Here is a 22,821-nt window from a genome sequence, read left to right as displayed (position 1 = left end):
AATATCCGATTTCCGACCGATAACACACACTTCACTGCCTATCGCGTTAATTACTTCTGCCGCCAACCATCCCGCAGTACCTTTAACTTCTGTTGCAACTTCTGATTCATCGTCCGCCATAACCCAGCTTATCCCAAAGTCTGCCAATTTCATGTGACCTTCGATATCAACCAGGATGTTTGATGGTTTCAAATCTCTATGCAAAATTCCTTTTTTGTGAAGGAATTCAAGTCCGGATAGAACTTCATTTATCATGCGTGGGCCATGCTTTTGTAGATATTCAATAGTTTGTAATTGAACATATTCCTTCAAGTTTTCTTCATAGAGATCAAAAACAAGATATGAGAAGGTCATGTCAGAGTAAAAATGTCGATAGTTCACTATAAATGGAGAGTTTTCTGTTTTAATAAGACGCAAGATTTTCATTTCGTTTTCAGCTGTGTCCATGGATACACCTCGTATCATCCTCTTAACAGCAGCTTCACTTCCATCCTCCATGATACCAACATAAACATTTGTGCCGTAACCACCCTGGCCTATTATTAGTTCCCTCCTAATAACAAAAGCCTGCATCGGTATTTCGGCCTACGAAAATATAGTATATGATCAAAATTAGCACAGGGATGGAACATAGTTGCTGAAATAAGTCATTACTAGGAATACATGCATGCAAAACCTCCAATTGGCCTTTCTCGCGATGACGAGTATTATAACTTCAAATAGTTGTCATATAGCTACTGTTAATTTTTAGTTACTATCAAACTTACAACATGCGTGCTCTAAAATACAAAACTACCCAATACGCATTTAGCTACGCTTTAAAAAAGAACAAGGAAGAGTACAGTTGTTATTCGCCTTATTAACTGTCAAAGTGCCGCATCACATGCACAGCGTAACAATGCACTTACATAAATTTCCAAAACGAAACTTACCCATAGCCTTATAATAGTCAACATTCACCGAAGGCGTTAAACGTTATTACTGAACGAAATAATCTTTAAAAAACAGTTTCCCATTGGCTAACAGCGCTGAATCCAGAGAATAGCAAGCTCTTATTGGACAAACGTTAAATAACGTTCGGCCTAATTTATTCGCACGAAAGTTGCCAGGTTGCATGGAGAACTGAACGCTCGCTTGCTTACGTTCGGAACGCGAACATGGAATTTGCTTGCATGAGATGTTATAACTCTGACCTGTGGCATGTCACAAATTTTATATTTCACAACTCGGGAAAACGGTATAATTATAGCTTACTCGCTAACTTTCTAAGATCGTCGTGCATGTAGCTTTGTGCGAATGTATCCCACTTTTAAATCATAGTACTTGCTTGAATATATTACAAAAATATTTCTATTTCCGGAAGTACTGAATATTTCGGAATTCTTAAATCTGATCGTGAATCAAATTATATTACTAGACTGTACATGTCAATATGCAATAACAAATCGATATTTCACAGGGGGTCAAGGTATAAAACAAGTTTTTTAAGGATCGCCAGAAAGTTTTATTGCTCTTTATTACATTGTCGGGGCCGCACAAATAACTAATGTTATTCCCTTGTGACTCTTGTGGCTGTGCCTAGAAACGTTTCATATTTTTAAACTCTGCACGATTATGAACAACTTAATTGACATCTACGACACGATAAGTTAGCAAATCTAATGATCTATAAATTAGGCGTGTACAGGTACCGACATAGCTACGTTCGATCCGAAATTGATATTAGCGAATTGAAACACAATAAATTCTTCAGAATTTGCACATTCTACAGTATAAAGTATAAACGATATGTGCGTATGAACATTAACATATGTTACAAATGCTGCCAATCAGAATTTAACTTCAAACGTTAGAAATTTACATAACTGAATTTACGTTCGTTTAACGCCTTCGGTGAATGATAACTAATAAGACCTCAAGATTGACGCATTACGACCATCAACAACACAACAACTCGATACAATAACAGGTTTCACACCGGATTTAACATTTAACTGGTACACTCTGTACTATTACCTTCTCTAATTCGCTCAATGTTTTCAACTTTTGAATTTTACTACGATGTTTTAAGGACATTCTTTTGGGCGTGATTTCTTCTCTTTCATGACGAAAACCAATACTTCGTTGAAGAAGACTCATTTGCCTTTCGCTTTCATCTTCCAGAGATGTCAAGCTGCGAGTACTATTGACATACACATCAGTGCCCTGTTAAGGAAGAATTATTTCATTTTGAAAAGGAAACCTTGCCGGAATCTTTGAAATAAGTACTGGGAAAGCCGAAATTTTCCAAAAAAGTAGAATGCAGCCGTTGTCATTTAAGGCCTGTGGCCCCTAACAACCTTATAACCCGGCTGGCTATCCATTAATTGCTGTATAAAGCACCAGGTGTTTCTTAATTGTTCCTTTGCATGTTCTTACGGAAAGGAAGGAAGTATACAGAAGCGTGACTTGTTTCTAGCACAATCCTTGAATACTACCTCTGAAAACGCTTGATGTACATCGTGTAATGTTTCCAACTTTTTTTTTAAACGGGCAATCGATTGCTGCAATCTACATTGTAAAAAATCATCATTGTCACATACGAAATCACTCCTGACTAATGCTGAAACGGCGGTTGCGGACCTCCGGGGGTTATACTTAAAGTAAGGCATGTACATTAGATAGGAAATTTATTTTTTCGTATCTTTTTTTCGTAATTCCATGTTGAGTAAAGTATTCAACAGTTGCCTGTATCCAACAGAATTGGAAAACAGAAAAAAACCCCGTCTCCGATGATTTGGCCAAAATAAACCAATCATCATCTAAATTAGTTGTTTTCTATAAATATATTTGACACTTCTCGACAAACTTGCTTAAGAGAATTTTCAACCAGCCGGTTTTTTCTCGTGAAGGCAACAGAGTTGGTCTGGTTTTTGATGGATTCATAATTTTGATTACACAGTGATATAAAACCTAAAAGACTGAAACGGTAAAATCGGAAACTACCCGAAGGAGACTATACAACGTTTAATTGTTCAAATGAGTGAAAGACTTTACATACTTTTTTCTTTTTATAGCCTCCTTTTTTTCGTTTACTTCTTCCATTCTCATTAACGCGATTTCTGCTATTTCTATTCGATCTCCAATCTGCGAAAATTCCTCCAGCAAACGTTCTTTCAGCCTTCCGGATTCAAAATCATCCAAAACCTCCAAAAATCTTTCATCCGTAAGACAATGCAGTGGAACAAGAAGACACGTTGGTTTGACATCTCCAAACTTTTGGTCATTCCTTTTATCGCCAAAGCCCTTTTTGAGAGCCTCGTGGAAAATTGACGGTTGAGTCTTTTCACATGAACACAAAATTTCAACAAGAGTAGTAGTATCTAAAACCTTATCTTTATCCTTTCGCGCCATTTTCGCTGAAATACGGAATACGATGTCACCTCCATCACTGCTCACATCAGGAACCAGAGCACCATGTTCCCAATTTTTCTGCCCAACTGATGAACATTCTGGGGAAAACATTAAATGGTAAGACGTGCTTATATTCAATTTCTTGAAAAATTGTTTACAAAATTTGTCAATTGTTTACCAACTTTAAAATCATAGTAGAGAGTGGATGTAAAAAAGGCCACCGTTAGTTAAGTACTCGCGCCAGCCTCGTACCCAGGCGCTTTAATAGTGAAAAAATGTTGCATACAGTTATTGCAAAGGTTAGCTGAAAGAAACACGAGCACGCGGGGGTGCTTGGGGTGGTTTTGGCAAAGGAAGCTTCCTCGCTAAACAAAACCACCCCAAGCACCCTTGTGCGCTTGCTTTTTTCAGCTGACATCTATACAATACCTGAGTGCAACGTTATATATTTTACTATTAAAGCGCCTGGGTACGAGGCTGCACTCGCGCCATTTCAGCCGAAACACAGAATACGATAATACCTCCATCACTGTTCACATCGTAAAGCCCGTTTTCCACTACAGGCGAATTTATTCGCACGACGCGAAGCTATATCTGAAATCCGGCGATGTGATTGGTTTGCGAAAAAATCCGCCGCAAAAAAGTGGAGACGCTCCCGATCAGTTCGGGCGAATAAATAAAGAGGACGATAAGTAGATACTGCGAATTCACGATTTTCCTACAAATACTGAACATTCTACGGAAAAAATTTAAATCAAAATCATTGTTATATAGAATACCTCCATCACTGCTCACACTGGGATGTAGACCACCGATTGCTGAGAATCCACAATTTTCATCCCCAATTGCTGAATATTCTACGGAAGGAAAAATTTAACGGACAATCATGTTTATATAGAATAACTTGAGCTCCGTCATTGCAACGTGGCAGTAACATAACGTAGTTAGTACTGCAAAATGTATATTGCAGGTTTTATTTTATAATTAAAAATTAGCCTGCGAGTAGGTTACACATAGCCAGCAATTAATGAAATAAAATGTTTAAAACCAATAACATATTAAGCCACGAGAAGCTTTAGTTAGCAAGTCTTGAGACTTAAACAGAAACTTCCATATAAATTTATACTTCTCATATAATTCACCTGTTTTAGTAGTCTGGTTATTCATTACATTTTTCTGAATTTCACGAAGACAATCATATTGAAGAGTTTGGATTTCACACAAATCAGTCAACGTTGTTGTTAACTTTTCATCAAGAATGACAAGAAAGTTGCGGTACTCCAGCTCAATACATCTAACTTCTCTCTTTAACTCACAAACTCTTTCAGTTGGAAAGTCGGACTCCTTAAGACTAGCAATATAATCAATTTGATCTGTTGGGAATCCAACTGCAGTAAAAGCATCCTTAGTAAGTTGAACATAGTAATCGAAATCAGGCTTTGTCATGGTGAGCTTGGGCGAGTGACATAGCTCGTTTCTAAGCAGTCGAACTTGGTCGATTGCCAATGCTATAGTTTCAACCCAGTTTCCAGCTGGACTTGTCAGCGAGGCATGAAATGGATTGGGTTTCTTTCCCTTTATGAACTGATAATTGAGTGTCTTGATGGGTTTTCTTGTGGGGATTCCAAAAGTCTTTGAGTAAATAGTTGCCTTAAACAGTGCTGTACAATCCCAATCTTCGAACGATTTATTGACTGGTATGGCAGTTGTACCGCCTTCGCGTGTCAAAAGAAGTGTGCGGACTGCGGGTGTGTCGTCCCAAAGTTGGTAACCAGGCAGTGGTGCAATCTTCCTGTCCCACAATGCCACAAATGTCGAACGCAACATCTTTGGAAATTCATCGTGAACGATGGATGTAAATTTGAGGAAATTTAATTCTTCTTTGGAGAAGGGTCTTACTGCCATTTAGATGCTATTTCAGTGAAAACCGAAGGATAAAGAAAATCGTTATAATTCCTACATCAAAGAAAAGACAGTGTCATTAGAAGTGACGAAATATAAATTTATTTGCGTTTTTGTAAAAAAATGTCAAGGTTCTATCCTATGGTCGTACAAAGGTTGGATGTAGCGCCTGCCTTATACAGAAGTCCGGCCTGCCAGGAATCGTACCTGATCTCTGTGATTTCCAAATACTCTTTCTGCTTTAGTAAATGCAGGTCAAGCGTCCCTCGTTTCAATTTTCAAAATATTTTCAATTTTATTGTCTTTACCGATTTCATTTGTTTTAACCTATTCAAGATTTCGGGCTTCAAGACACAAACACTATTAAATGTTCCCTTGGAAGCTCAATTAAAATAGAAAGCGAATCTATCGTTTTAGTCAACAAACAAACTAAATGTCTTAACTTTAATAGAACGATACTGTTTTATACAACTACACATTCAGTGCATAATATTCAAGCTAACTCATTCAAGAGAGCAATAGCTATGGACGTAAGGGTGTTATTTAATTTTTAACTGAGCACCGTTCAAGGTAAAATGGCTTGATACAACCGGGCCCAGCATGTTAATTATAAATTGGTATATAGGACGATGACGAATTTTAGTTGATACTTGTGGTACGCTGTCATTACAACTGCATGTCATTTGCCATGTTCATAGACGGATTGACGATTGACCGTGACGATTGAATGTTTCCAAATTCCAAAAATTGAAGCTCATGCACAAGTTAAACTTGATGCATTAGTTTCGATAGGGACAGGAAATGGTATAAGGTGTGGTAAACGAATATATTTCAAGTTTAATTTGTTGAACCGAACAGGTGCTAAGCAATCGTAGACTAGAATCATCGTATCGATCCAAAACACAGCGTAAGGCAAACAGTGATATATTTTAGTGCTCAGTTTGTATTTTGCATGTATTGCAAAACTGTACATAGTTTTTGTACATTGTATTATATATTGTGTCAGACCACTTTTCACTGATTTATTATGTAACACGGCGAGAACAGTTCTACCGTTAACAGTTATACTGTTATATAGTCGCGGTTATACCATTAACTTTGTAAGAAATTGCCATGCAGATGGCATACAAAACCTTTTTAAGTAGCTATATTAATATTGTTTTAATAACCTTACACTGCATTAGCATAAGGTAATACCCTAACGTTGGGCAAAGTTTTAAGAACTTGATTGATGATATTACTATATGTGCGTATTTGTTTGTACCAAATTGCTCTCAGGCTCAGGAAGAGACATGAATGACAGAATGTCATTAGGACTTACGGTTGGAATGCATGACATTATGCATCTGCATATATAAACTAGCTTATAGTCGCTTACATCATCATCATCAAAGACAAAACAATGGTTCTTAGAATACAGAAACCGTAGATTCAAGCACAAAATGCATGGCATTATAAAACGAGACAAAGCGATTAACATAGAATTGGATAGTAAACTGTACGAATTATGTATGCAGTCGCTCTGCTATACCAATGGCAATGGCACATTTTTAATTTTGTATTCAACGACTAGCAACTACGCGACAGGATATTAAACTACAAAGAATCCGTTTATAACTAGGATATTTTAGGCTCAGTTAGCTGAGGCTATACACTACGTCGGACGCTGTAATATAGTAGAGTGTATAACGAGATTCTACTGTCAATAATTATGTGATTCTTAAAATGAAGATTATATAGTACTAGCCTAAGCCAAGGAAAAGAATACGGTCTGGCCTTGTCGCTGTACTATAAACAGCATGTCTGGAACACATTAAGGCAATGGATGAACAAATGGAGGCAACGAATTATTAATTTAAGATAACAAAACATGTCTCAAGAGTTCTTAATAAACCACATTTTAGCTAGTATCAGTCGATATATAGTGTAGTGGCTATTATGCCAAATACTCACCAAATACGTTGCATTTTGAACGAGAGCCCAAGCTTTGTGGGCCAAGCCATTCCAAATAACGAAATAAGCCTTCTTAATTTGTAATAACTTAATTTGTAACAATTGTAAAACGTAAAAATGATTTAAATCACATAATGGAATACAAAGAAATCATCAAAATAGGATGACTCACTATCCTAAAGACATTTTATTGTGGTATGCAGCTAAATTTCATTTATCGACTACCCGGAACCAAAAAAATTTATATGCACACCAGACTAGTCACTAGTCCTCTTTAGCGCGCCCTGCATTCCAGCCTAGCCCCTAGGCCTCATTGCGCGGGTTTTAAAAATCCGTGACGTCACCGAATGAAACACGCGCGAGAGGCCTAGCATAAAATGTTTTCTAATGTTAACGGCCTATACCGCCCATTTAATGTTGTCATAACCGCCCATTTAAGGTGGTGTTACACTATGCAATTTTCCTTGCAACTTGGAATGCAATTATAATTTTGAGGGATGTTAATTAGCAAAGAGTGTTCGAAATGCAAAGAAAAGATCGGCTTTACGGGGATATTTACATAAAGGTGGGTAGGTAGGTAGGTAGGTAGGTAGGTAGGTAAAACTTTATTTAAAACCAAGAAACACGCCAGCCCCATCAACTCTAGGCTGGTTTCCATGAGGGGTGTGTTTAAATATTAAAGACAGTTAATAAGACAACAAAACAGGAAAATTACATACAGACAGTTTCACACTTACAGTCTGTAATCATAACGCTTATTTACGTTTTGAATCACTAAAGTTCTTAAAGTATCCAGATTAAAGAACATACAGCCTATATTTAACACTATTTTTTTAACACTACGTTTGTTCGCCAATTAAGTTACTGTTAAAAAAAAAGAAGAAAATGTTAAATTTCAGCAATTTTAAACACGTAGCCTACCTATTGTAAAAAAGCAGAACCGTTGCGCAGAAGCCATAGCGCAGTTTAAGCTATCGGAAAGTTTGCAATTGTCATTCCATGCACAAAATATAAACGTAAAATCACATCGCTGATGTCATTTTTGCAGCATACTTTCCTGTCTATACGTAATAATATGTAAAAATAATGAAATAAAGGAACACTAAATGGTTTTCCGTGCAGGATTGCGTGATACTGCACGCGGGAAATTGCGAGAACACGCTTTCTAAAAGTCGAGCAATTTCCCAAGTGCAGTATCACGCAATCCTGCACGGAAAACCATTTAGTGTTCTCTTTTTAAAATAACTACAATGAAACGACGGTCAAATTTCCTGCGCAAAGCGGCATTGTAAACTTTCCGTGCAGGATTGTCTCATACTGCACGCATACGAACCAATCAAATTGCGTGTTTCATTGTAGTTATTATACAGGGTGTATCAGAAAAAACTAGAAGATTTTAAAATGTCCAGAAAACTATCATTTTATCAAAATATCTCAAAAATATATTTACGTCTAAGTATTTTAGCATCTCCTGGCTTATCTAACAGTAAAAACTATCAGAAAAATTAACCTAAAAAAGCGGGAAAACGGTTTGTAAAAGCCTCACTTTTAACCGCTTGCGCAAAGAAAATGAGAGGTTCAAAATCCAAGTTCATTTAAAGAGATGCAAGTTTGGACCCTTTTGTGCAATGTATTAGCTAAAATTTCAGAAAATTTGATAAACATTAGGTCCGCCGTGAAACGCTTCAAAATTGGACTTTTTTCCGTTTACTCCGCTCTCGCGTAACCATTTTTCATGCAAGAATGATTACATGCATGAGTGATGGTTCGAATGACGTACTTACAATGCTATTGTTATACCTTACATTGATGTTGTATCTAATAATGCTATTGTTAAAAATAGACTAGTTAAAAACTACACAAAAACGTCAAACAGTACACAATTGCAAACAAGAGCAGAGTTTACAGAATTTGTTGTTAGTTCTCAACATGTCCTCCATTTCTTTGCACGAAAACTTCTGCTCTACTTATCATACTAAAAACAGCACGCCGAACCATTTGCCTGTCCTGTCTTAGGATATCCATCTCATGTTGAATTCTTGCTTCAAACTCTTCCAGGTTTGCCGGTGGTGTGACATAAACCTTCGACTTTAGGTAACCCCAAAGGAAAAAATCCAAAGGAGTCAAATCGGGAGATCGCGGTGGCCATTCTACCGCACGATTTAAAGCAATAAATCGGTTTCCAAATAATTGTTCCAAGCGCTCGGAAACAATGCGTCTCCGATGAGGTGGTGCTCCGTCTTGTATCCACCAAAGGCGCTGGAACCTGCCATCATCGTTGGGAGCTAAACGGCGTATTTCGCTTACAGCTGGAACGACTTGCTCATTAATCATTTGCATGTATTCTTCGCCGTCTAAGCTGTGGCGAAAGAAAAAAGGACCAATGATAGATCCATTACCAATCAATCCGACCCAAACAGTAACCTTGTGACGGTCATCATTTCGCTCATACTGAAAGTGCAACGGTCGTTCACCACGAGCGCAGTACTCTCTGATATTATGGGTGTTAACAGAGGCATTTAAGGCAAATCCAGCTTCGTCACCAATGAGTACGTCCTGAAGAAATCGTGCTGGTCTGTTCATAAGCCACTGGCAAAACCTTTCTCGCCGCTGGTAATCTCCTGCAAGCAGTTGATGTCGTCGTATCATCTGGTATGGGTGAAATCGTAAGTCCAGCCGTGTTATACGATTAAAGGTGGCCGAAGATAAACCAAGACCATTTCGCCGAGCGCTAATTCTCGCTCCATTTAGCTGCTGATTTTCAATCGCATTTCGCACAGCTTCAATGTTTTCTTGAGACCTCGACATCCTGGTCTTCCCCGGTTGAGATTACAGCTTGTCCCGTTTGTACGGTATTTAGCAACATTGTTGTAAACTGTACCATGTGATGGACAGCGTACGTTAGGATACTCCTCCCGAAACCTTTCGAGCACTCTTGTTACGCTCCCATGACTACGGTGGTATTCAGTTACCAAAAAAGCTCTTTGCTGTTTGTGGTTCAAACTGCGGCCTTGGCATTGTTTTTAATGTTTGATATGAAAAATAAGCTAGCAATTCCTAAACAGGACATCTTTTGCATTATCCAGGTGTAATTAACAGAACTCTTTGTTAAATAAAACAATGAAACAAGAGTATTCATTGTTAGTTATGTTTAAGTACGTCATTCGAACCATCACTCATGCATGTAATCATTCTTGCATGAAAAAAGGTTACGCGAGAGCGGAGTAAACGGAAAAAGTCCAATTTTGAAACGTTTCACGGCGGACTTATCAAATTTTCTGAAATTTTGATACATTGCACAAAAGGGTCCAAACTTTCATCTCTTTAAATGAACTTGGATTTTGAACCTCTCATTTTCTTTGCGCAAGCGGTTAAAAATGAGGCTTTTACAAACCGTTTTCCCGCTTTTTTAGGTTAATATTTCTCATAGTTTTTACTGTTAGATAAAACAGGAGATGCTAAAATACTTAGACGTAAATATATTTTTGAGATATTTTGATAAAATGATAGTTTTCTGGACAGTTTAAAATCTTCTAGTTTTTTCTGATACACCCTGTATAGTGTAGTGTTTTCTCTTGTTCATTCAGGCCAGGCATTTCTTCATACTGAATATATAATGTTTACTATAAAGTGTAGTGTTTTCTCTTGTTCATTCAGGCTAAAATGCACTGCGATATGTCCTGAATTGGCATGAACATCAGAAATATACTAAAAAGGTCAAGTCTAATGCATTCGCCGGGATACCATCAACTTGATTCTCATCGTACTTATATGTTATCACTAATTGTTTCCATCCGCCAATAATGACGCCGTATTTTTTTCGGTTATTTGAAGAATCCTCTCTAATGTTTTTATCATTTTCTCGCTTTTCCGTAATTCTTGCATTTCCAATGCTTCGTTAGCAAATTCCACCGCTTCACAGCAGCCAGGTTTCCACATATTATAGGTTTTTGCTAATTCATAAATTAAAAATGCTCTACAACGCGTTTGCTCTCCAGCTAGGTCACGAGCCTCCTTTAACGTTGTCACGGATGCATTAAAATTACGAAGATGAGCCAGACAGATTCCACATTTCTTGAGAAAATACACGAAGGTTTCGTTAAAATACAGTTCCAGCTTCTTGCGCCGAATTATGTAATCGGTAAAGCACGTTATTGCCTTTGTGTTATCGTGCATTTCTAAATAGAGGTCTCCTAACTGTAGGTGCAGACGGCATGTGAATTCGTGGTCACCTAACAACTCTTTAGCCAACGCCAACGCCTTGTTGTAAAGTGTTTCTGCTTTTTTAAAGTATTCATAGGAATCTCCGTTGGCACTCTTAGCCTTGGATACTTTAATACCACGTTTCTTGTTCAAATTAGCACGCGCCAACAGAAAATATGCTTCCTCAGCTTTCGCGATAGGACTTGCAGATTTGTCTTCATTCAATGGTTGAAGATCATCCTCTGGTAGATCAGGAGGTGCCTCATTTGTTGGTTTATCAGAGTCAAATAGGGAGAAAATATAATGACAGAGGATAAATAAAGACCTATCTTCTTTCCATAACGCGTCATTTTTCTGCGACTCTTTAGCGATGACGTCCACGAGGCGAGTGTATTCCCGAGTTTTCCGTCCCGATGTATGTCCTGATTGATCTGCTACCAAACATCCAAATGCCATCTCAATAGCCGGTTGCTTTCGCCTTTGGGCCAGCTTAACACAAGATTCCAAGAACTTCGTTAAAACATTGGGGTGAAAAAGATCCCAGCTGAACTCGCAAAAGAACCTGCAAGAAGAATTATAAAGATCACTGCTCGCCACCAACTCTGCGATATTTGGACCCAGAACTCTTGCCTCATCTTCGGTGCACAGTTTTAACGTTTTCTCGATATTGTGGATGTCTTTCCTTAGTGATTCTCTGGCGCTAGTGTAACTATTATATAAGTAACCGTCCATGGTTAACGAATGGCACAGCTTTAGAAAATGTTTCACCATCAGTTCTTGTGTCATTTTCCTTTCATCTTGAAATTCATCATGTTCAGCTAAAAATCTTTTAATAGGCCAATGAATTACGTAGCGCCCATCACCAATTTTCTGGACCAAACTTCGTCTCACGAGACATTCTAATAAATTTTCGACTTCCACGCCACTCTTATTAACTACCTCTTTTGCGGAGCTGCTCTGAAAATTTCCAACAAATACTGAAAGACAAACCAATGCCTTCCGCTCTTCATCTCTCAAATTCTGAAAAGAGGCCCAGATGGCTTGCTGAATACACTGGTTGGGGTTCCGCAATCCTTTCATGGGTTTCTCTCTGAACAAATGTATCAACTCTGAAGGATCAACAAGATCTGGAATTAGTGTCCCTGCGATACACAAGGCGAGAGGAACAAAACCACACAGCTTTGCCAATTCAAACAGGTATGCATCTTCAACTTTTACATCAGGACAACACTTTCTTAAAAGTTCCACACTATATGTCACATCTAACTTCTCTGTTTGATAGTTTACCGTGTTTACTGAAACAGGAAATTGAATTCTTGAAGTTGTTAGGATCTGCACATGTTGCTGTGAATGTTTACGGAGGGAAAGCACTAATTCAGTGAACTCGGATTGAAAATCGCCTTTGGGCATTTGCTTGATGCCATCCATCACAAGGACAACTTTCTTCTTAACACTCTTTAACCAGAAAGTTAAAGTTGAGTCAGGACGTTTTCCAGCAATAACGCCCACGTCACGACAAAGACGTCGTTTAACGTCAGCAACACTTGAAGCATTTGACAGGGATGAGAAAAAGACGGCAATATTATGGTCATTGCTTAAGTGATGAGAAACTTCAACTGCGACAGTGGTTTTTCCAAAACCTGCTCCACCGACAATAGAGACAATTCCACAGCCATTCTCCACCAAGGAGGATATTATTTGCTTTACTTCACTGACACGGCCAATGAATGTTTGTGGTTTGTCAGGTATGCGGCTTTTGAGTTGAGACAACCGATCAGTTTCTTCAACGTTGACGATATCTCGTAATGAGTTGATGAATTTTTTTACGACCTCTGCCTTTTCAATAATCTCCCTCAATTCTTCTAGTTTGCGCGGGTCCCGCAACTTTTGCATTTTCATTGCCTTTTCTGCATATTCCACGGCTTTTTGACATTCGGGTTTCCAGGAACTACATGTTTTTGCCAACTCATAATACACCAGGGCTTTAAAATGGGCGTTTTCCTCAGTGATCTTGTTGGCTATATCGCGTGCTTCGCTTAGCTTTTCCATTGATTCTTCGAAGCGACCACTAAACGAGAGGCATCCTCCTAAATTTTTGAGCAACATCACAAACTTTTCATTAGAATCAAGTTGTAGTTTCTTGTGTAGATTTATAGCATGGGTATAACACTCGAGTGCCTCTTCTCTCTTATCCATGTTAAAATATAGATCTCCCAGAAGTTTGTGGAGAGAACATGTTAATTCGTGATCGCCTAAGGCATTTTGGGCTAAAGATAGAGCTTCATTGTAAAATGATTTTGCAGAGTTCATGTATTCCTCGTACTTTTTGTCGTCTGTGCGGAACAGTTTATTGGCCTGCAATTTGCAAATATTTCCCCTCTTCTTTAAAATATATGCTTCCGCCACCTTTTCTTCAAGACTCAACTCTTTGCTTTCAGGCAAAGAAGAAAGATTATTGTAAGGAAGATCTGCTGGTTGGTTATTTTGTGTGCTGTTGAAATGATATCGCGTAATCAATTCGTAACAAAACATAAAAACGAATCTATCGTCTTTCAAATCCATTTCATATTTATGAAACGCTGCCTCGAGTATCCCAATTTGACTGGTGTATTCAGGAGAATCCCGTGAAAATTTACGACCTTCTTGATCTGCTAGGAAACATTGGAAAAGGATTTCAGTAACTACTTGTTCCTGTTTTCTGGCTAGTTTAGTACAAGATTCGAAGAAATTTCCCAAAACTGCTTCTGGAAGAAGATCCCAGCTGAAGGTGTGAAAAAATCTGTATGAAGACATGTAAATGTCACTACTTGCCAAGGACTCTAGGACGATTGTGTTTGAATTGGTTGCCGGATCTTGACTACATATTTTGAGCGTTTCCTCGACGTTGTGGATGTCTTTTTTAAGTGTTTCCCTGGCGCTAGTGAATCTGTCACGTGTATAAGAAACCTTGGTCAACTCATGGCACATCTTCAGAAAATGGCTTACCATCAAGCTTCTTGCATTTGCCTTTTCACCGTGAAATCGGTCACAATCAGCCAAGAATCGCCGAATGAGCGAATGAATCACGAAACGCTTATCACCTCTACGCTGTAAGAGACTTCGATTAACGAGATTTCTTAGGAAGTGGTGAGTTTTCACCCCAGTTTTCTCCATCACCTCTTCGGCAGACTCTCTGTGGAAGTCCCCATGAAATACCGAAAGACAAACAAAATCCTTCTGATCTTCATCGCACAACTTTTGAAAAGAGAACTCGATGGCTCGTTCAACACACTGGTCAGAATTCCTCAATGCTTCCATGGGTTTCTCTTTTAACCACTGTATCAACTCTGAAAGGTCATCAGGATCATCAATTAGTGTTCCTGCAATACACAAGGCGAGTGGAACAAAACCGCACAGCTCAGCTAATTGAGACAAGAATGCTTTTTCGACTTCAACAGGACAACACTTTTCTAAGAGCTCGATACATGTTGTTTCATCCATCTCTCGTATTTGAAATTTGGTTTGCGTTTCTGAAATTGAGAATTCTGTTCTTGACGTTGTTAAAATCTGTATATGTTGCTGTGAATTTTTGCGAAGCGTACGCACTAATTCAAGAAAGCTATGCTTTACATGCCGTTCAAGAAGCTGCTCAATGTTGTCCATGACTAGGACAACTTTGTCCTCAATACTCTTCAACCAAAACATTAACGATGATTTAGGATCTTCTCCAGGAATAACGCCAACGTCATGACAGAGACGCGTTATTACTTCAGGAATAGTGAAAGCTTGTGACAGAAACGAGAAAATGACGACGATGTCTCTCTCTTTGCTTATTAAGTGATGGGAAACTTCAATTGCAACAGTACTCTTGCCAAAACCTGGTCCACCAACAATAGAAACAATTCCACAGGCATCATCGACTAAGGAAGATACTATTTGATTTACTATAGTGTCACGGCGAATAAATAGTTCTGGTTTGTCAGGAATGCAGCTTTTTAGATGGGACTGTCTGTCAGTTCCTTGAACATTGACAATACCTTGTCGATATTTAACGAACTTTGCACTGAATTCCTGCAATCTGAATACAAAAGTAAAGAACGAATCATTCTCGCACTGGCAACTCGATGCCTAACGTGAAGTTGTGCTAGAGAAATGCATCCTGGCAGTCCGATAAAAAAAAGCAAGCAGCGAATTTAGTGTATGTCACAATTGTCTAGAATTGCTCACATTTGCGTATACTATTCAAAATTTTATCTTGTCGATATTTTTCAAAATTTGTACTGGACTGAATAATAGAAAGTAAAGAATAGGTAATATCGAATCATTCTCACCCTGGCAACTCACTGCTTATATTATGACCACAGAACGTGGATTTTTTTCGTGGATCCTAACTAGTCTACATATACGAATAGTATTTAAGGTTAATTTCAGTCCAAACTTAATTTCACTTCTAAGCCATTCTACTTTATACTATAGTTAATGACATCAATTAAACAAAGGTAAAGAACATCTTATATACGTACTTTCCTTTTATATTCTCCTTCCTTTTGTTTACTTCTTTCATGTTCTTTATCTCAATCTCTAATCCTTCTATTTCAACTCCAATTTGCGAAAACTCTGTAAGTAAACGTTTTTTCAGCCTTCCAGATTCAAAATCATCCAAAACCTCCAGAAATCTTTCATCTGTAAGACAGTGCAGTGGAACAAGGAGACATCCTTGGCTGATCTCCCCAAATTTCTGATCATCTTTTTCATCGCCGAAACCTCTTTTAAGAGCGTCTTGGAAAACGGACGGGTGAGCTTTTGTACATGCATTGAAAATGTCGATGAGAGTAACAGTACCGAGTCCAATATCTTTAACCAGTCGCACTTTTTCTGCTGTAATTTTGAATGTGATAATACATTCATCATTGTTCACAGCGGGACCCAGAGCGCCTAGTGCTGCAAACCCTCGATTTTCTTGCATAGTTGCTGAACAATTCCGAGAGAAGAAAAAAATAGAGAAAAGTCATTGTAGAGTAGAACCGAAATATCTCATATTTTTGTATGCATATTTTTGTATTTTAAACTGCAGGCATATTGTTAAAGACTTTTACAAAAAATGAAAAAAAAACCCGAAATAGAAATACGTATATTTCGACAACTAAAACATAGGTATATTTAGCGACGAATAACCTTGCGACATCAAAAGAGAAATTTCTATCAACATATTTACTATTGTTATATTTATACCTGCATTGGAATTTTGGTTCCTAATGACATTCCTATTAATTTCATCAAGTTTTTGTATAACACTTTCTTGACCATCCGTTAATTTCGTTATTCCTTTTTCTACCCTTTCTTCAAGAAATTTTTTGCTCTCCAGCACGACAGCCTTAATTTTTCGATTCAACTCATTAACCCTTTCAGTTGGAAAGTCGCTCTCCTTAAGATTACCAATATGATCAACTTGGTCTGTCGAAAATCCAGTTGCGACAAAAGCATCCTTAGCAAGTTTAACATAATAATCAAAATCATGTTTTTTTAAGATTGACTCAGGCGAGTGACATAAGCAGTTTCTAAGCAGTCGAACCTGGTCGATTGCTAAAGTTATAATTTCATCCTGGTTCCCAGTACTAGTTAAACTTGTAAGCGAAGAATGGAAAGTACTGGGTTTCTTTCCCCTTATGAATTGATCACTAAGTGTCGTCTTGGTGGAGCCTCCAAAGGTCTTGGAGTAAATAGTTGCCTGGAACAGGGCTGTGCAATCCCAATCCTTGAACGATTTATTGGTTGGTATGGGAGTTTTACCGCCTTCGAGCGTCAAAAGAAGTGTGCGAACTGCGGGTGAGTCGTCCCAAACTTGGTAACCAGGCAACGGTGCAATCTTCCTGTCCCACAATGCCACAAATGTCGAACGTAACATCTTTGGAAATTCATCGTGAACGATGGATGCAAATTTGAAGAAATTCAATTCTTCTTTTGAGAAGGGTCTTACTGCCATTTACATGCTTTTCATGGAAAACCAACGAATAAAGGAAATCGTTTAATTCCTACATCAAAGAAAATACAACATTATTAATAGTAACAAAACCTATGACTCAAATTTTATATAACCAATTATAATATAACATTTATAGTACGCGCGTGCTGATTGGTCAAAAAGCGTGTTTCTATAACTGTATAGAAACACGGGACTTTTCCCGCCGAACTTGACAAGCGAAGCGATGTAATGAGAATTTGTAATTGAATCGAGTTATAATATTTGTACAAAATCTTTTTATTGAGTTATATTATAAAAGAAATAGAAAAAATTTTTCCTCCTACGGGCTCGTTTCCCCACTAATTATTTCTTGTTCTCCCAAACTCCCACGCGTGTGGAAACACAGAAAATGTTTTCTATTTCTTAAGTATAAAGCATGGAGAAAACAAAGATTTTTAAGGTCACTTCGATTACTGGAGCCGGTCGTATAAAGTTCAACACGAGATTTTTATCTCTTTTAACTTATGGTACTCGGTGTTATACCCAGATATATAAAATTTGGTTCTTGTCGTGGTCAGGATCTGTAAGTGTTAATTTGTATTTTTGCGTTGGTTAATTAAGCACTAATTAAGTAAACTAAGATTTCATAATGCTTTCAAGCAGCTGCTCGATTTTGTCCATAATAACATCAACAGTGACTCAGGATCGTCTCCAGGAATAACGTCAAACCGTCATGACAAACACGCGCCATCACTTCACGAACAGTCGACGCCAGTGACACGAAGGAGAAAATGACGACGATGTTATAGTCACTGGTTAAGTGATGGGAAATTCCAAATGCTAAAGAACGCTTGCCAAAACCCAGCCCACTGACAATTCCACAGTTCTTCTCTACCAAGGAGGATATTATTTGCGTCACGGCCAGTGAATATTTGTGGTTTGTCCGGAATGCGGCTCTTTACTTGGGACTGTCGATCAGTTTTTTGGACGTTGTCAAAATTTATTAATTACCCAAAGTGGCTCACTAAATTTTCAAGCTTTTCGCCAAACTTTTTTATTTCTATACTGTTGGAACCTGATCTTCTTGTAGAAGCTTTATTTCTTCATTCATCATGTTGATGTTTGCAATTAACTTAATGCACAGTGAACTAATTTAAGACACTCGTGTGAGATTTCGTAGTCCTTTCAATTCTTTGATATCCTTCGCACATTACTTGACTGAATTGCAACTGAAAACTATGTCAAGGTCGGTAAGAAATTTAATAGGAATATCAAAAGCATCGTTAAGAAAGTCTTCGGTTAACTTTTGATTATAGGTGCATGAGCCCAAGAGTTTCTAACTTGAACGAAGGTCTGTAAAGAGGTTGTCATCGATACGGCTGTCTGGAGCAAAAGTCATATTTTCCATCCTTCCAAGGACGTTCAGACATTCATTTTGTTGTCCGCAAGGCTGGACATAAAGAACTTGGCAACCCCTCAAGGATCATTCAGCCAGGTTGACGAGTCGGCGTTTTTGTACCACATGCTTCTGAACTTTCCTTTATCATCTTTTTGTTGGAATTTTGCCAGCTCATCATACCATCCTTTACAAATGGGACATAGGTCGCAATATTTCACTTTTGTTTCGCAGTCAATAGGGCTTGAGCATTGCCACAGTGGAAGGCCGCACAGCTTTACATGCAATCTTTCAAATTTAGGAAAGCTAGTAAACTGAGAATATTTCGCGAACTTTGCCCACAATCGCGTTCAGGGAAGCTCGCACACGCTGGTTCCTAATTCAAGGGACTGTATCTTTCGCATTTTCGTTTATTTACGTTGAATTCTCTATCTCATTACATTCAATTCTCGGTTCTAACAACAATCTATTCACGATCAGTTCACAATCTATTGACAATCTATTGACAATCTATTGACAATCTGCTCACAATCTGCTCACAATCACAATCTCAATCTCCCGCTTATACAATCTAGCTCTATATTTATAACAACTGGTGACTCCCTTTTGGCACATACAATTTGCAGTTCCGTTTTCTTTCGCCCACAAGGGAGCATTTCTGCGTTATCTTGTTAGGTCCATCGTCCGTTCCAACATAATGTTGGCAAAAAAAATCTTTTACTTCACAAACAAATTTAACAATATTCTACTTGGCAATAACAACTATTTTACTTTTACGCAACTTTTATGACAAAATAACTAGTAAGCCAAGAAGTAAAGTAGTAAATAATTACATGGTTGTTTATATTTATCCGACCGGGGAATGATACATATCAATCAAATCGCCCGACTTTTGCGAATTTTTGGTGAAAAAATGGTAATGTCATATGCACTTTAAAAAAGCTATTCAAAAATACTATCGAGTTACGCGAAAACGAGGCTAGTAATAAAATTTCAATGTCACACTCAATGAGTGTGAGTGTGCTTTTTGAATACAGGCGTTAGTCACAGCACTTGGTTTAGTAAACTCCCGCCATATGGGAAAGTTGATTATTTGCTTCAAGTGGTTTATCTGTGATCGAGTAAATTTAACATCAGTGTGTAGCGGGGTGTCCATAAGGCTCTATTGAGACCGTCACCGTTTTTTATATATTTTCAAAAACTTTGTTGATCATGTCAGAGTCAGCTTTTTGTGTATGCCAATTAATTATTCCGTAATTTGGAATAATATTTCAGTGAAGCTGGAAAGTGTCGTTCGTATTAAAATAACTTTGACAAGAATAAATTGGTCATTAATCTTTTTTTAACATTCAAGGAAGAAAATGTTATGTTATTTGGAACATTGAAGAACTAACAGAAACACTATATTTACTTTACAAATAGAATCTGAATCTAATAATGCGGAAAAATTTGATAACTATAAGAAATCATATAATAGCATGTCTGACCCTTTTGTCTAAATTCTGGCACTCAACGAACTTGGATAGAGATTGCACAAACATGGAGGAAATGCTCAGATAAAAAAAAATAGACACCACACCAGAAATAAATTCTCCAGTGCATGAGTATTCAAATGTGATATTGGAACTTGCCAGGCAGTTGTTTAATTTCGTATGAAGCAAAAAATGTATTTGCCAATTCAAAGAAGATGTGAGTAAAACTAATGTAAGTTTCTAAGCTCGTTTCAAAGTGAACGTTCTAAGTGACAATTTTCAATATTTGTCTTTCTTAAATTATATTTATACATACATAGATAAAGGAAACATTGATTTTGTTAGCAGTTTTGTTTGATCACTGAAATGCTAATTAATCCCCTGGAAAGATTCAGACTTTAAATGGTACAACATACCATATGCTTATCCTTGAAAAATCCACTCTAGTATGCATACTTGAGAGAAGTTTCATCTCATATGACCCTATCTGGAGGATTTCTTTCAATATGTTTATCCTTGAGATGTCCCACTCCAGCATATGCTTCCCCTACTATATAACTCTGGGAAACTCCACTTAAATATATGTTATGCTTACCCTTAGAAAATCTCAATGCAATACTAGTATTAAATGCTCACACACCCTTAAGAAATCCATGTACCAGTCAGTAAGTATAATATGTATATATATGTTTACCAAAAGAGGTTCAAACATGTTCCAGCGTGAAGTATTTTTAGTACACCTGCTGTATTTTCGAAGTTTTAAATAAAATCAGGATGAAATTGCACACTTTTTACATCTTGACAGTCATATTGAAATTCACTTAATTGACAGTAGTGTTTAATTCTATATCAGATTTCAGAACCATCCTCAGAGATATGAAATATTAAATTCATAATTTAAATCTAATTCATAATCTTATATTGAACTCATTATGGTGTTTAGTGTTTACAAGTTTACAAGGTCACATTTTTGGTCTCATAACTTACATTGTAGTGTATTATAGTGAAGAATTGTGAAGAGTTGTCAAACAAATGAGATTACCGCTGGCGCTCTATAGATATACATCAAATAAATGTTTATTGCTTTCATGCATGCATGTTTATATTAGAGCCACGTGCACAGTTGATAAACTCATTAACATATACTCCTCTACATTGAAAAATAAATTCCAGCACTCAATGAACTTGGATAGAGATTGCACAAACAAAATTGTACAAATTTTCCTGATTACTTTAGAGGTCATAATGAACATAACACCACACCAGAAATATTTCCAGTGAGTATTCCAAAAGTGATATTGGAACTTGCCAGGCAATCATTTAATTTTGTATAATGCAAAAACCTATCATTATTTGCCTATTGAAAGAAGATGCGAGTAAAACTATTGTAAGTTTCGAAGCTCGTTGAGTGAACATTCTAAGCGATGATTTTCAATATTTGCCTTTCTTAAATTATATTTATACATGTATGTACATATATAGATAAAGTGCACATAACACATTTATTTTGATAGCAGTTTTGTTTGATCACTGAAATGCTAATTAATCCTCTGGAAGGATTCACATAATAATAATAATAAAGGCCACTTCATTTAGTTTTACCTTGTGATGTTCTAATGTAACATATGCCTACCCCTTCTATATGAGCACATGCTTTCCCCTACTATATATACCAGAACCATATGCTTAACTCTGGGGAACTCCACTTAAATATATGTTATTGTTTATCCTTACCCTTAGCAAAATCTCACTGCAATACTAGTAATGCTTACCCGACCTTACGAAATCCATTCCAGTACTTACATAATATGTATACATGTTTACCAAAAGAAGTTCAACTTCAAGACTTATAATGCATAGCACTAAATGACTCTGACAAATTCCATTTCAACATGAAGTACTTCTAGTACACCTTCCAGTAATTCCGAAAGTTTTTTAGATAAAGTTCAGGATGAGATTGCACATTTTTTACATCTTGACTGTCATATTGAAATTCACTTAATTTACAGTAGTGGTTTAATTCTATATCAGTATATCAGATTTTAGAATCATCTTCAGACACATGAAATGTTACATTCATAATTCAAATCTAATTCATAATCTAATATTGAACTCATTATAGTGTTTAGTGTTTACAAGTTGTAATGTCTTGGTCACATTTTTGGTTACACAACTCACATTGTAGTGTAATATTAGTGAAGAGTGGTTAATTGACTTTGCACGAGTTTTAGAAGTTGAATGACTTAGATATAATATAAATGAAAACACTTACCAAACGCAGAATAGAAGAAACAATTCATTGATCGAATTTTGAGCCGATATTGTAAATTAAATGAAAAGGAACTGATAATCTAAATTAAACAAACCACTTTAGAGATTCATTGATTCAGTTCAAAATCTCCAAAAATCTCCTAACTTCTCTAAATTTAAGTGCTTCCACAATTCTTCCACAACCTTCCCTCCAATTTTATTTTTGGCTTTTCAAAATCCATTTGGAAATTTGTTCCAGAAGGGTTGGTGAAGTTACCGAAAAATTAAACATCGTTATAGAGTGGGCTTTG

The 22,821-nt window shown here is 37.1% G+C and overlaps 2 protein-coding genes across 2 annotated transcripts; both read right to left on the bottom strand.

Moving 5' to 3' along the window:
• Positions 1 to 2,100: 2,100 nt before the first annotated feature.
• LOC114520819 lies at positions 2,101 to 5,422 on the bottom strand (the record flags this gene model as incomplete). Its single annotated transcript, XM_028541152.1, has 5 exons — positions 4,536 to 5,422; positions 4,173 to 4,250; positions 3,041 to 3,491; positions 2,478 to 2,550; positions 2,101 to 2,205 (listed from the first exon to the last, which is right to left on the bottom strand). Coding segments are annotated over exons 1-5 (1,470 nt in total), but the record flags the coding sequence as incomplete, so codon positions are not given.
• Positions 5,423 to 11,028: 5,606 nt separating this feature from the next.
• Positions 11,029 to 22,644, bottom strand: LOC114520818. Its single transcript, XM_028541151.1, has 4 exons — positions 22,533 to 22,644; positions 16,663 to 17,462; positions 15,954 to 16,401; positions 11,029 to 15,508 (listed from the first exon to the last, which is right to left on the bottom strand). The coding sequence occupies exons 2-4, from the start codon at positions 17,411 to 17,413 to the stop codon at positions 11,029 to 11,031; spliced, it is 5,679 nt and encodes a 1,892-aa protein (XP_028396952.1). The 5' UTR covers positions 17,414 to 17,462; positions 22,533 to 22,644.
• Between the last annotated feature and the right edge of the window lie 177 nt (positions 22,645 to 22,821).

Source organism: Dendronephthya gigantea, unplaced genomic scaffold, assembly GCF_004324835.1.
Source record: "Dendronephthya gigantea isolate DGI-Jeju-01 unplaced genomic scaffold, DenGig_1.0 000018F, whole genome shotgun sequence".
Lineage (NCBI taxonomy): Eukaryota > Metazoa > Cnidaria > Anthozoa > Malacalcyonacea > Nephtheidae > Dendronephthya > Dendronephthya gigantea.
Note: the sequence above shows the minus strand (reverse complement) of the source record. Positions and strands in the feature narration are given on the sequence as shown.

What these genes read in the sequence shown, in the direction of transcription:
- LOC114520818 (XM_028541151.1), bottom strand. Translation starts at nt 17,413, where the DNA reads ATGGCAGTAAGACCCTTCTCAAAAGAAGAATTGAATTTCTTCAAATTT. An exon ending in GAACCAAAATTCCAATGCAG is followed by an intron (nt 16,402 to 16,662) that starts GTATAAATATAA and finishes GGAATTGTTCAG; the next exon opens with CAACTATGCAAGAAAATCGA. An exon ending in AAGGAGAATATAAAAGGAAA is followed by an intron (nt 15,509 to 15,953) that starts GTACGTATATAA and finishes TTTTGTATTCAG; the next exon opens with ATTGCAGGAATTCAGTGCAA.